At 42.5% G+C, this 14,837-nt stretch overlaps 1 protein-coding gene across 1 annotated transcript in view; it reads left to right on the top strand.

Annotated features, from left to right (window-relative positions):
• SLC6A3 (solute carrier family 6 member 3) overlaps positions 1 to 14,837 on the top strand; it is an 87,224-nt gene that overhangs the window by 47,264 nt on the left and 25,123 nt on the right. Inside the window, exon 9 of the mRNA XM_040353528.1 lies at positions 13,005 to 13,133. Coding sequence (XP_040209462.1) covers positions 13,005 to 13,133 — 129 coding nt within the window. The remainder of the gene's footprint in view (positions 1 to 13,004; positions 13,134 to 14,837) is intronic.

The following is a 14,837-nucleotide window of genomic DNA, read 5'->3' as shown; positions in this document are numbered from 1 at the left end:
AAGGTTAATCTGCTAACATACTGGAAGGTGACTACGACATACAGTAGCACAGACCTAGCTAGCTAGTACTTTGCATGTGAGATAATAACAATAGGACAGAGACTTGCCTGTCAATAGGATTCGGATCAAGAGATTAAGGGCAGCTACAGTAAAACAGCCAGAACACAGGAACAATTATCTAACAGTATCTTACAGTATCTGGCCTTGATAAAAACACTATTGCAGTAAAGCGGCTCTTGTATGTGGACATGTGGTTTCAGCTCCTCCCTCCATTTCCTCCTTCTAAGGCTTTTTCAGCCAGCCCGCCAGTGACAGGAAGTGCTAATACATAACTGTACATAAACACTGTGATATTAGCAGCTACCAGTAAAGGGCAGCAGATTACCACACATAGAAAATATTTTTTTGTTTACAATTTTTTTTCCTCATTGGGTTCTGGATCCAGTCGATAAAGACATGACTGAGCTCCCCTTAGGCTTCTCTGCAGCAACCGATAAGCTTTTCCCTATGTGTAGATAAATACTGGACCCTATGCACATTGCTGAAAGTGCAGATGGAGTCACAGGCGATGTCAAAACATTTCCCTTTTAAATACAACATGAAAGCATTGTTTTACACTGTTCTGGAGAGCTCTTATTTAGCAGGATTACAATTTTAGGAGCTAAATCAATCAGCTACTGGGCTTAGTGTTAGACCAACGCTGTCTATGAAACCCAAGATTTCCAACATTAAAATGCACTGGGACACACAAGTGTAATTGCAGCACTGTTTTTTAATGGAAAATTGTATACTTACCCAACAGTAATTTTCCTTTCCTGATACATAGGCATGACAGCATACATAAATGGTTAGGCTCTGCCCCCTGACCAATCACAGGTTTGGTTATACAATATAAGTAAGCCACTTCCCCCAAGGGGGCATTCTTGTAACAATACAAATCTCCCTTGAATTCTGCCCATGAAGCCGCCAAACTTTTTGTTTGTATGGGCCTTCACACCTATTGGAGGTTCCAGGCTTTTTGCCGTGTAAGCTCTCCTGATGGACTTGACTAGCCGCAAAGCCAAAGTTCTAGTGGATGCTGCTAGCCCTCTTTTCGCACCACCTAGGTTGGCTAACAAATTCCCCATCTTCCTAAAGGAGGCAGTCTTTTTTTACATATAACGTAAGGGTTGAGCCGACATCTAACGCCTGTGTAGGGGAAGAAAAGTCCCCTTGCATTGCTGGAAGGACAATATCTTGACTTCAGTGGAATGATTTGCTTAATTTAGGGTGATGCTGAAGGAGATTCCTCAGTACCACCCTGTCCGTAAAATGAAAACAATATGGGGGTTTATGACCTAGACCATGGATATCGGATACTCTTCTTCCTGACGTGATGGCTATAAGAAATACTGTCTTCAGTGTTATGTTCCATAGTGAGATTGACTGATCCACTATAAAGGGGGGGTTGAGGCAGCATATCAAGCACTATTTGCAGATCCCAAGGAGGAACAATGATATATTTGAAGGTCAAACTCTGCTACAAGCCTTTAAGAATTGGCAAACCAACAGATGAGTGGCTCATTTCACTCCTGAAAATGCTGACAGGGCTGAGACCTGAACGCTAAATGTGTTTACATTAGACCTGTTTGATGAAAGTACAAGATTTGTGGTTCTGGTGGAGATAGGGGATCAAAACCTCATGCCTCTATAAAGATGGCAAGCTTCTCCCAAACTTTGGAATACTTATAATTTGTGGTGGCCTCTATATCCTTTAGCAGTGTCTTTTTGACCGTGGCTAAACACCCCACTTTGTTTCATCTTTGCCGCTCAATTTCCTGGCAGCTAAATTAAATTTGATGGGGTCCATATGGATTACTTGTCCCTGTTGGAAAAGATTAGGCACAATTGGTAAAATGATTGGAGGTTCCAGTGTCAGAGACTGCAGTAAAGAAAACCATGGCCTGTGGGACCAGAAGGATATCATCGCTATCACTACTCCTGGATGCCTGTGTATTCTGTTGAGCAATTTGAATGTCAGAGGTATTGGCGGGGAATACATACACTAGATTGCACACCCACCTGCAGCTGAGTGCATCTACTGTCTCTGCTTCTGTAAATTTTACACTTGTTGCTGACTGGAGATGCCATTAAATCGATGTCTTGGTGACTCCACTGTTGCAAATCTTGGGGAACACTACTGATTGAAACAATGACCATTTGTTGTTGTCCAGCATTTTGCGACTTAGTGCATCCTCTAAAAAGTTCTGAAGGAGCTGGAATATACATGGCTGTAAGGCCTGCCAGGTTCTGCTGTTCCCAATTCATAACGGGTGAGACTTCTGATAGGAGTGTTTGGCTCCAAGTTCCACCTTGTGGAACATATGTGACCACAGTTTTGTTGTCCATCTGGAGTACTACATTGGCTCCCTGTATTTGCTCCCAGAACACTCTCAACTCCTAAAAAGGCTCTTGGTTCGATTACATTGGAAGCCTTTCTTTGTTTTCCACCGACATTGGGCTAGGAGCCCGTTGAGATGTGCTCCCCAGCCCACTGCCGATGCATCTGATGTGATCACCATTGGGGACCCTGGATTGAGTTGGTGACAATTCGCCAAGTTCGATGGTTTCAGCCACCAATTGAAGGACCGCCTCATCACTGGAGATATCCTGATCCATTGCTGTGTGGAACCGCTCTTCCATTGTTTCAAGAATTCCACCATTTTACCATGAATATAGTAGCCGATAATGACCCCAGCAGTTTGAGACACTGGGAGGCTGTGAGGTATGGGTGGGTTGACCACCTCTTTAGCTGGGCGATGAGGCCTGCTGCTTTCTCTGCCAGAAGCTCTACTGTGTTTTTGCGGGTGTCCAGGACTGCCCCAGACACATCATCCTCTGTGTGGGCACAGGTTGGCTCTTCTGCCAATTGATTACCCATCCAAACTTTAGTAAGGTTTGAACCAGAATCTCCTGATGATCTATTAGAACTTGAGGATGTTGGGCAACCAGCAGGATGTCGTCTAAATATTAAAAGACTGGCAGGCCTATCCTGCACAAGATGACAGGGAGTGGATAATGTCCTCAGAGACCTTGACAGGCCAAACGGCAGACAGAAAAACTGAAAATGGTACTACATGATTGCAAACCGTAGATACCTGTGGAACTTCTTGTGGACTGGGGCATGTAAGTATGCATCCTTCAATTCTAAGGATGACATCCACTTTCCCTGTCTGGTGGCCTGTATCAATGACTGTAGAGACTCCATTCAAAAATTCTGTACCTTGATATTTTTGTTCGATGCCTGGCGATCTAATACTGGTCTTAAGTCTCCTGTTTTTTCCTTACTAAGAAAAGTGGAGAATAGAAGCCTCAATATCTCTCTTGAATAGGGACTGGCTCTATGGCACCTTTGGGTAAGAGTGACTGGATGTATTTGAAGACTATTTGAACTTTCCTTTGGCCCTGAGGAAACTTTGTGCAAGTAAAGTAAGGTACACCAGGGCTAACAATGACCTTCCTGCACCACTTTCATGACCCAATGGTCTTTGATCTGTTCCACCCAGACGTGCGCAAAGTGGCACAACCTGGCACCCTCTAAAGAGCTTATACTGCTGGGAAGGAGCAGATTTGGACTTGGCCAAACGTGCCATCAATGTCTGAGGCACTTTCCATCTGCTTCTGAAATCTTTGGATACTCTACAGGATCTAAAATCCCTTGACCTGCCCATAAACTGTCTTCTTTCCAGTTGACGTTGCTGTCTGGGTTTTACATCTTGTGGGATCAATCCCGACTTGCCCCCTGTCACCTTAGAAATTTGCTGCCAAACGGGGCTAATCTGCCAAAGGAAATTTGGCACCAATTAGACTTGAAAGAGGCATCTGCCATCCATTGCCTAAGCCACAAAGCTCTTCTTGCCATTATGGAGGAGAGCATAACTCAGAAATAGTCAGTAAAGGTTGGGTTTGGTACAGTAGAGAGGGGCCGATTTCTTCAAATGTGGAATCTTGTGCAAAGAAACAAGGCTTGAGTCAATGAAGTTACCACATGCGCCTGTATCCAACATGGCCTTGACAGTAATTCTAACTTGATACCAGTTCATCCTTCTTCTTCTTTACAAGAGGACAAGAAGAGATGGCATGTTCAGATGAGGCACAATAAGGCCAGAGATTCAGCGTGCGGCGGCAAAGTCTTTCAGATGAGGTAAGTGGGCCACGTGTGGAGGCAATGTCCATTTTTTCATCAACAGGAACCAAACTCTATTTTTTAGGCATAGGGGCAGATATAGCTGCAGTTGATTGCCGTTCAGCTCGTCTCTCTCAAACTACGATCGATAGTGATCGCACGTTGTATAATGTCCATAAGAATAAGAGGGATATCTGATCGAGCCAACTCAACCTTGAGAGGTTCAGAAAGACCAAGGTGAAATTGGTTACGTAGTTTCAATAGCAGTAGTAGTAGTAGTAGTAGTAGTAGTAGCAATAGTAGTTACGTAGGTTACTCAGTTTCAATAGCCCATCTCTGAAATTCTGCAATGAAATCTTCGACTAGTCGTCTACCTTGTTTGAGATTCCTAATCGCATTTTCAGCAGTAAGTTGTTATTGAAGTCGTCATATAGCAGAGACATTGTTGCTAAGAAGTTGGTTACAGGAATTCAGGATAGGACCCTCTTTTTCTAGGTAAGTGTTTGCCCAAGCACGAGGTTCACTTTGTAAATAGGATATGAGGATGAGCACCTTTATCCTATCATTGGGAGAAGTGCGAGGACGAAGTTCCAACATCAATTTACAGGCATTAATGAACTCTCTATAGGTCTTCCGATCACCAGAAAAATTGGGAGGTCGATTCACCTTCGGCTCAGGAGGGAGACGAGGTAAATTTGGGGTAACCAATTCTTGTAAAGCCTGGTTTTCTGCTTGTAAGTTTTGCAATGTGTGAGCGAGAGCGTCTACCCTCTGGGTAAGGGTGAAAACATGGTTTGCAAGTTCCGCTGGATTCATTTTAGGGTTCTATTATTCTGTAACAGCACTGGAGAAACGGGAGTGAAACACAACTGCAGATACAAGGACCTCAATGCGCTTCTGTATGCGACAACTCATTATTAGCCCCAGGCGTCACTCCTAGCAACAGGAGTTTGGGGGGTCTCTAAATCATCTTCCTATCACATATAGAAGGACGTTGATTTACTAAGGATGGAAGCATTACAACATGCGACCAGACCATAGCGATTAAAATATATATTTTAGTTTCAAGGACTATATTCCAATACACCTCTACATGCGCGTGATTACAGTAAGGAACCCCAGGGGTCGCTCCTAGCAACAGGAGTTTGGAGGTTCTCTACATGATATCACCTGCAGCTTGCAGGGATGTATTAGGTTACTAAGGGAGATGCCACGAAATAGCATCAACCCTTAGCCAAGAAAAGTATGTACTATAGTAACGTAATAGCACCTGCGTATACGTAGTAAAGTAGTTTAGGTAATTACAGTAGCATACTTGAATTAATTCCTTATGAGACATTAGTATTGCTTGAGAGAGGCAGTATAGCTCATTATTAGTTGCAAGAGGGAGGCAGTATAGCTCAGGTATGTAGTATGCATAGATGAGGTATTTATAGCTGCATATATTAGATAGACATAGCATTGGTATGTTGTAGGTTGCTGAGACTTTTAGTTAGTATTTAGCAAGCAGGATTTAGCATAGTAGTATCTCCCATATAACATGTTGATAAGCAGACTATGTAATAGTAGTTGAAACAGTAGTGGTAGTGGTTCCAGGAACGGTGTGCAGCATAGGGAGCTCAGGAAAGGGCTGATGTAACAGGGCCTCCATGCTGACAAGCTGTAGCTCACTCTAGCACTGCTCCACGACTGACATACGGCTGGCAATGGCTGGGATACGGCTGGCAATAATAGAACAACACCTGTATCTCCTATGCAGGCATTTATAGGCAGGAGATCAGGTGTAACACATTGCAGTCGGATTCAAAATAGAGCGCCGTATAAGACGCACTTCCGCGTTCCATGCTGGAATGCATCACAGTGCCCGGCGATGACGTCATCGCATGAGCGCCGTATGCATTCCACCGTGGATCACACTACGGTGCTGAAGCGCCCATAGAGGGAGAGGAGCAGTAGTGCAGCGGCGCTTGTTACACCTTCTCTGCACTTTCTCCAGTTCCCCGATATCCTTTTTGAGAACCGGTGCCCAAAACTAAACTGCATATTCCAGATGAGGTCTTGCTAACTATTTGTACAGGAGCAAAATGATATCGCTCTCTCTGGAGTCCATGCATGCATATTCTTAGCCCCCAAGTGCATAACTTTACATTTATCAACATTAAACCTCATCTGCCATATAGTCGCCCAATTAGTCAGTGCATTGAGTTTGGCTTGTAAATTGGAGACATCCTATATCCAATGCATAGTTTGGTGCCATCTGAAAAGACTGAAATGGTACTTTTAATCCCAGACCCTATGTCATTTATAAAGATATTAAAAAGTAAGGGTCCCAACACTGAACCTTGGGGTACACCACTGATAACCTTAGACCATTCAGAGTAAGAACCCTTTCACATTGAGGAGTTTTTCAGGCGGTACAGCGCTAAAACTAGCGCTGCTATCCCGCCTGAAAAACTCCTTCACTGCAGACTCAATGTGAAAGCCCGGGGGCTTTCACACTGAGGCGATGCGCTGACGGGAGACAAAAAAATCTCCTGTCAGCAGCATCTTTGGAGCGGTGAGAGGAGCGGCATGTATACCGCTCCTTCACCGCTCCTTCCCATTGAAAACAATGGGAAACAGCGGCAATATTGCCCGCAATGTGCCTCTATAGAGGCGCATTGCGGGCGGTATTAACCCTTTATCGGCCGCTAGCGGGGGTTAATACCGCACCGCTAGCGGCTGATTCCCACGACAATCCCGGCGGTATAGCGCCGCTATTTTTAACGGCGTTATACCACCACCGCGGCTCCCACCCCAGTCTGAAAGGGGCCTAAGAATCATTAACCACTACTCTCTGAATTCTGTATTTTAGCCAGTTTTCTATCCATTTACAAACTGATATTTTCAAGCCTGTAGACTTTACCTTACACATTAGCCGTGTGTGGGGAACTGTGTCAAACGCTTTTGCAAAATCCAAGTATACCACGTCCACAGCCACCCCTCTGTCCAAGGTTTTACTTACCTCTTCATAGAACGAAATCAGATTACTTTTCTTATATTTCATTAATGAGGTATTTGTCCCAGTAGAACCTTCAGTTTAAATCAGCTAAACACATCAATATTTTTTTTTTTAAAAAGCAGTCACAGCATAAATAGAAAGACTAACCTCTGCAATGAGATATTGGCTTTTTCACAGAAAGCATGAGTCCTACTTTGCGGCTGCTAGCAAGGATAGGTTTTTTTACTCAGATTGTGGCTGCGTTGAGAACAAACTCTGGGGTACACACTTGGCTGAATCAAATAAAAACCTGACAGATTGCTGTACTAACACAAACAATGCAGATACAGCGATCTCCCCCGCTGTGCTATTGTATTCTGATAAGGGTTCCACCCCCCAAACAGGACATACTGATCAGTGCTCACAGGCATTGGCTGTGATTGCTGATTGGTTTCCGGTCTGGTTTTCCAGCATGCCCGTTAGACAGAATCTTGATGTTAGGCCGACTTTTGTAGGACAGGCTGCTGTACACACTGATGTTGGCTGGTTCAACAGAAACCAGCTTGCATTATTGTATTGTATTGGGGCATAGGAGAAGCTGTGAGGTGACAGCTGGAAGTGGTCAGAGTACACACAGACCACGAACATACTGTCACAGAATGAAGTGGGCTGGCAATAACATAATGTGCGTAAACTCAAGTGCAGAACACAAAGCACAATGAAATGTAAGCGTAATGACTAATGTTGTATGTCACATATTAAAGCTAATAGAAGGAGCTCTTTCTCCTCTTAGGCCTCGTACACACGACCAAGAAACTCGTCGTAAAAGAAACATCGTTTTCCTCAACGAGTTCCTTGTCAGGCTTGTCGAGAATCTTGTCAAGCTTTCTTTGCGTACACACTGTCAAGACAAAATCTCGTCGTTCTCAAACGTGGTGACGTACAACACATACGATGGCACTATAAAGGGGAAGTTTGATTCCACTGGTGCCACCCTTGGGGCTGCTTTTACTAATCTCATGTTACTGCGTGTTAAGTAAAAGTTTGGTAAGAGACGATTCACACTTTTCAGTCTGTTACAGCGTGACGAATGTGCTATCTCCATTACGAACGCTACTTTTACCGAAGGTGCGCTCCCATCTCATACTTTATTCTGAGCATGCGCGGGTTTCTAAGCATACACACGAACGCGTTTCGCATCGTAAACCAGCCCGACGAGACATGAATCTCTGCCTGGACCCAGATGTCGATTGTACGTCACGTGCATAGCGGGGTGGGAATGTACAACAGAAATCGCTTAAAAAGAAACTACACCAACATCAATTGATGGATGTTTGGAGAATACAACATCCGAAATTACGCAATTATTCATTCCGCTCAGCTGTGCACGGGACGTACTCAAGAATCGACTTATTCTTGGTGGACCATGGATCCTTGGAGGCAGTCAAAAGTTCCGACATCGGAATAGTAACTTTGTCGGATCATACCCCAGTATCATTTAATTTAAAAATAGTGGGAATACAAAAGAATAATGGGATATGGAAAATTAATGAAGATCCAATGCAAGATGAAGAGGTTGTAGATAGCATCAAAAGGTAATTAGAACTGTATTTTAAAGAAAATAGTTCAGAACATCTGTCAGAAGCATTAGTATGGGAAGCTCACAAGGCCTATATCAGGGGCGTTTTGATCGCAATTGGAACAGCTAAAAAAAAAGAAAGTAGGAGGAAACGAGATGAGTTACATAAATCAATCCTTGACCTCGAATCGAGACATAAACAAACAGGTGATTGTGCAGCTGGACGCTCGGTTATTCTGAAAAGGGAGGAACTAAGGGACCACAATGAACAAGAAAATAGAACAACTTGTCACAGAGTTAAGAAAGAGAGGTACCAATGGGGGGGATTTGTCGAGTAAATATCTAGCTAAAATGTTAAAAAACTAATCTAAAGGAAATTTTATTGAAAGTATACAAACGAGTAAAGGTAACAAGGTATACACAACCCCTGAAATTGCGGGAGTATTCCGAGAATACTACGGGAGGCTGTACTCAATATCTCAAAACCATTCCCCTGAGAAGGTGAAAAGGAGATCAGAATATAACAAAAAATTCCTAAATGAAGCAGGTTTAGAAAAAATACCAGCAGATAAACTCAGCTTTTTAGAGGATCCTATAATAGAAACGTAAATTAGGAAAAACCTAAGTGAGTCCCCAACAGGGAAAAGCCCAGGCCCTGATGGGTTAACAACCGCGTATTATATGAAATTTAGTGACATCTTAGTCCCTAGGATGTGTTCTTCTACTGATACAGAAAATAAAAGAAGGTAAGTCCCCAGGTCTACTTCTGTCAATAGACGCCGAAAAAGGGTTCGACAGAGTAGACTGGGGATTTCTTCAGAATACTCTAGAGTTCTATGGGGTAGGCCCCAAGATGTTGGGGTGGATAAAAGCTCTTTATAACCACCCAACTGCCAGGGTTAAGGTAAATGGGACAGTATCTGGGCTTTTTGAGATGTTTAACGGGACCCGACAGGGTTGTCCCTTGTCACCCTTATTGTTTATCCTGTCCCTAGAACCTTTACTGTCTGGGATTAGAAACAACCCTGACATTGAGGGGATACAGACAGAGGACAGGCAACACAAAATCGTGGCATATGCCGATGATATTCTGTTATACATAGTGAATCCAACCACATCTCTCCCTAACCTTTTAACCACTTGCCGACTTCCTCATGTAGATATACGTCAGCAGAATGGCACGGACAGGCACATGTACGTACCCGTATGTCCTCTGCTTGCCTTGGGGAGCGATCCGGGACGACGGCGCGGCTATTCGTTTATAGCCGCTCCGTCGTGATCGCTCCCCGGAGCTGAAGAACGGGGAGAGCCGTGTGTAAACACGGCTTGCCCGTGCTTCACTATGGCGGCGCATCGATCGAGTGATCCCTTTTATTAGGGAGACTCGATCGATGATGTCAGTCCTACAGCCACACCCCCCTACAGTAGTAAACACACACTAAGTGAACACTAAATGTTACAGCGCCCCCTGTGTTTAACTCCCAAACTGCAACTGACATTTTTTACAATAAAGAATGCAATTTAAATGCATTTTTTGCTGTGAAAATGACAATGGTCCCAAAAATGTGTCAAAATTGTCCGAAGTGTCCGCCATAATGTCGCAGTCACGAAAAAAATCGCTGATCGCCGCCATTAGTAGTAAAAAAAAATAAAAAAAATAAAAATGCAATAAAACTATCCCCTATTTTGTAAACGCTATAAATTTTGCGCAAACCAACCGATAAACGATTATTGCGATTTTTTTTACCAAAAATGTATATTTATTTTTTTGGGGGATATTTATTATAGCAAAAAGTAAAAAATATTGCATTTTTTTCAAAATTGTCGCTCTATATTTGTTTATAGCGCAAAAAATAAAAACCTCAGAGGTGATCAAATACCACCAAAAGAAAGCTCTATTTGTGGGGAAAAAAGGACGCCAATTTTGTTTGGGAGCCACGTCGCACGACCGCGCAATTGTCTGTTAAAGCGACGCAGTCCCGAACTGTAAAAACCCCTTGGGTCTTTAGGCAGCATATTGGTCCGGGGCTTAAGTGGTTAAAAACTCTTAAAGTTTACGGAGAAGTATCTAATTTCAAAATGAATCCCTTAAAATCTGAAATCTTGAATATATATAGTGTGAAAGCACAGGACGTAAGCAGATACTTGGGTATGGGGGGGTGTGTGTGGGGGGGGGGGGGTTGGGTTTGATGATTTGGGTAGGGGCACTTTTTTTTATCACTATGCAAACTCTAGCATTATTTGTATTTTTCCATTCTTTGGCCAAACAGGCTCAGTTTGTCTATACCTATATATGGATATAACAAACAAAGCAAAAAAAAAAAAAAAAGCAACTTCCTACCATGATGTGAACCAGGATGGAGACAGCGTATGAACGCAAAATTGATTATGTCTCCGGTTAGTGTTCTCTGAGTTGAGAAAAAAAAAAAAAACAGCCCGACAAGAAACACGACGAGGAAATTGAGACTACCGTTGAGAAAAAAGAGAACTTGTTCTCTTTTTTCTCGTCGAGATCCACAACAGTTTTCTCGACGAAAAACATACACACGACCGTTTTCCTCAGCAAAAAAGCTCTGCCACCAAGTTTCTTGATGGATTTTGTCGAGGAAAACGGTCGTGTGTACGAGGCCGTTTTTTATGACAATGGTGAACATGTAGTGAGAGAGTAAAGCAGATGACTTGGATGTTTAACTCCTCAGGAAAAAGCACATTGAGATCTTGCTCTTTAATGTGAGGTCATGGCCATCTGATGAGGTGTCCAGAGGAGTGGCAGTGCGTCCATAGAGGGTGCAGGAGCGCTGCCCCCTCTCGCTCCTGCACCGCTACTAAAATACAATACATAGATTCATGCATTGCATGAATCTATGTATTGTCACTGCCGCCCACTATTCAGATGGCCGCCCCCCTGGTGAGCGCCGGCCATCTGAATAACGGCAGCTGGTTACCGGTTTGGAAGGGCTGTAATCTGCTTCCAATAGGATTACAGCCTGAGGGCTGTAATCTGCTTCCAAATAGTTGGCTGCGTTTGGCATGGCACAGTGGCGACAATTGATGGGTACAGTGGCAACAAATTGATGGCACAGTGGCTGCGTTTGATGGCATGGCACAGTAGCGACAATTTTATGGCACAGTGGCGACAATTTTATGGCACAGTGGCGACAATTCTATGGCACAGTGGCAACAATTCTATGGCACAGTGGCAACAATTTTATGGCATAGTGGCTGCATTTGATGGGCACAGTGGCGGCAATTGATGGGCACAGTGGCAGCAATTAATGGGCACAGTGAGGCAGCAATTGATTTTTTTTTCGTTTGTTTGCGCCCCCCCCCCCAAAAAATGTTGGCACCAGCCGCCACTGGTCCAGAGTGTGGTGTTTCACGGTGGTGGATTTGAAGCACTGAAGGAGCACTGAGCACTTTATACAGTAGAATTTTTATAAGCGGACACTTCCAATAATTTTTATGTGGACACATTTATTTAGACATTTCGATTTTTTGATCATTTATGGATGCACTTGAATAATTAGGGATTGATATATATGCACTTTATATGTAAAAAGAGAGTGATTTGTTTTAGTTGATATATATACATTGTAGCATATATATATGCAAAGGGGAGTAATTTATACAACCTGTGAGCAACACAGACACGTGGCATAGTTATTTGTAGTTGAACACAGCAGCACCATATCACTAATTAAAGGGGAATGAGATATTTAACGCTGTATACTAAGGTTTAGTAATATTTTCAAACACTTTGTGTGTTTTGTACAGCAGCTGTATTTAGAGTTATTTGTTGAGTTTACTATCTAGGGATTGCTAGGGACCTGATATATGATGGAAAGGGGGGGGGGGGATGTTAAAGAGCTTACAATGACCTCTATACACAGATACTGTCAGATGGGATAGGATAAAGCATTGGCAAAAACTTGAAGCATAAGAAAGAAATATGTTTCTAGAGCTACAGGAATGTGCACATATATGTATAATTGACCAACAATGTGAAAATGAAAAAGTGCAATTAGACTCTGTCTAAACCAGGAGTACAGTAAATAATAAGTTGTGTACATTTTTTCTCAGGTTGTTTGAAAATTATAGGTTGTGTGAATTTAGGACATGAAATAAAGATCATTATTTTTTTTATATATAAATTGTTAGCTTCTCCGTTTGAATACTTCTTAAGCTGATGAGCAGCAATGTAAAATGTCTTTGGTAATTTAATTTGAAAAGGAGATTTTCATTGGAGTAGACTAAGGTTATTTCTTTTTATTTTATTACAGATGGGAGGAATGGAGTCAGTAATCACTGGCCTGATTGATGAATTTAAGTTTCTGCATAAACATCGGGAGCTCTTTACACTCTTCGTCGTGCTGTGTACTTTCTTCATATCTCTCTCCTGTGTAACCAACGTATGTTATTTGCGTGTCTTTAGAAACATAGAATAGTGATGGCAGAAAAAAGACCATCAAGCCTGCCCTGTTTTAGATCCAAAAAAAAGAAGTGTTCTTTACATCTGGACTTGGCGTCAATAGTATTAATTACAATACATTGGAAATAATTAGAAATGGCAATACTCAATATAGTTTGTAAAGTTTATTTAAACTTTAAATATTATAGTTATAGACATTTTCTAAAAAGAAACTGGAAGCAAATACATTCCATTTATTCAAATACAATATATGATATATATATAATATAATATATGACCCTATTTGTAACAATATACAGTGCATTCCTAAAGTATTCAGACCCTCTTCATGATTTTCTATTTTGTTATGTCATAGCGTGATACTACAGTTGTTTATTTAAAAAAAATTCTCATTAATCTGCACTCTGTATCCCATAAAGACAAAGTGAAAACAGACTTTTAGAAATATCTGTGAATGTATTAAAAAGAAAAACTGAAATATCACACGTTCTTAAGCATTCAGAACCTTTACACAGTATTTTGTTGAAGCACCTAAGGAAGCAATTACAGCCTTGTGTCTTTTTGGCTTTGCACACCTGGATTGGGGAGTTTTCTGCCATTCTTCTTTGCAAATCCTTTAAAGCTCAGTCAGGCTGGATGGTGAGCTTTGGTGGACAGCCATTTTCACGTCTCTCCAGAGATGTTCAATAGAGTTCAAGTCAGAGCTTTGGCTGGGCCACTCTAGGACATTCACAGAGTTGTCCCTAGGCCACGCATGTGTTGTCATGGATGTTTTCTTAGGATCATTGTCATTTTGAAAGGTGAACCTTCGGCCCAATCTTGGTTTCATTAGATCTGAGAATCTTGTGCCTCACAGTCTGAGAGTTCTTCAGGTGCTTTTTTTCAAGCTCCAAGCAGGCTTTCATGTGTTTTGCACTGAGTATAGGCTTACCCTTAGCCACTCTGCCATGCAGTCCAGGTCTTTGGAGGGCTGCAGTGATGGTTGTCCCTCTGTAACTTTGTCCCATCTCCACACAAGATCTCTCAAACTCAGTTAAGGTGACCATCAGGTTCTTGGTCACCTCTCTTACTAAGGCTCTTCTACTCCAATTGCTCAGTTTACCCATGCAACCAGGTCTTGAAAGAGTCCTGATTGTGCCAAACTTCTTACATTTGAGAATTATGGAGGCCACTGTACTCCTGGGAACCTTCAGTTAAGCAGAAAAACTTTTGTAGCCTTCCCCAGATCTGTGCCTTGCAATATTCCTGCCTCTGAGCCCTGCAGGCAGTTCATTTGACCTCATGTTGTTTTCTCTAATACAGTATGCATTGTCAACTGTGAGTCCTGAGTCCGGAGGAGGAGTGGCCTAACAATGGTGGAGTGAGGAGACACACGCTGAGCTGAGCTATACCTCACCTCTCCTCACTAAATACTAAATAGATTGAATGTTATACAAACCTGGAAGTTTTAACTTGATCTAATGCAGAGCTGTAATGAGAACTTGAACCTGAAGCAGTGAAATTCGTAGGCTTTTCTTAGCCCTGGGAGCCCGGAAAACTATTGGAAATCTTTGGCAGCCTAAAAGCCCTGAAAAGTCCTGAGAAGCCCTGATATAATTTCACCTGGTTATCATTTTTTTTCTGACTCGTTTTGGTTGGTTCCTCACAACCGGTGAGTAGAGACAGTTCAACAGCTGAGCGTGCG

Source organism: Rana temporaria, chromosome 5 (assembly GCF_905171775.1).
Source record: "Rana temporaria chromosome 5, aRanTem1.1, whole genome shotgun sequence".
NCBI classification, from domain to species: domain Eukaryota; kingdom Metazoa; phylum Chordata; class Amphibia; order Anura; family Ranidae; genus Rana; species Rana temporaria.
This window is presented reverse-complemented; position numbering and strand designations above follow the sequence as displayed.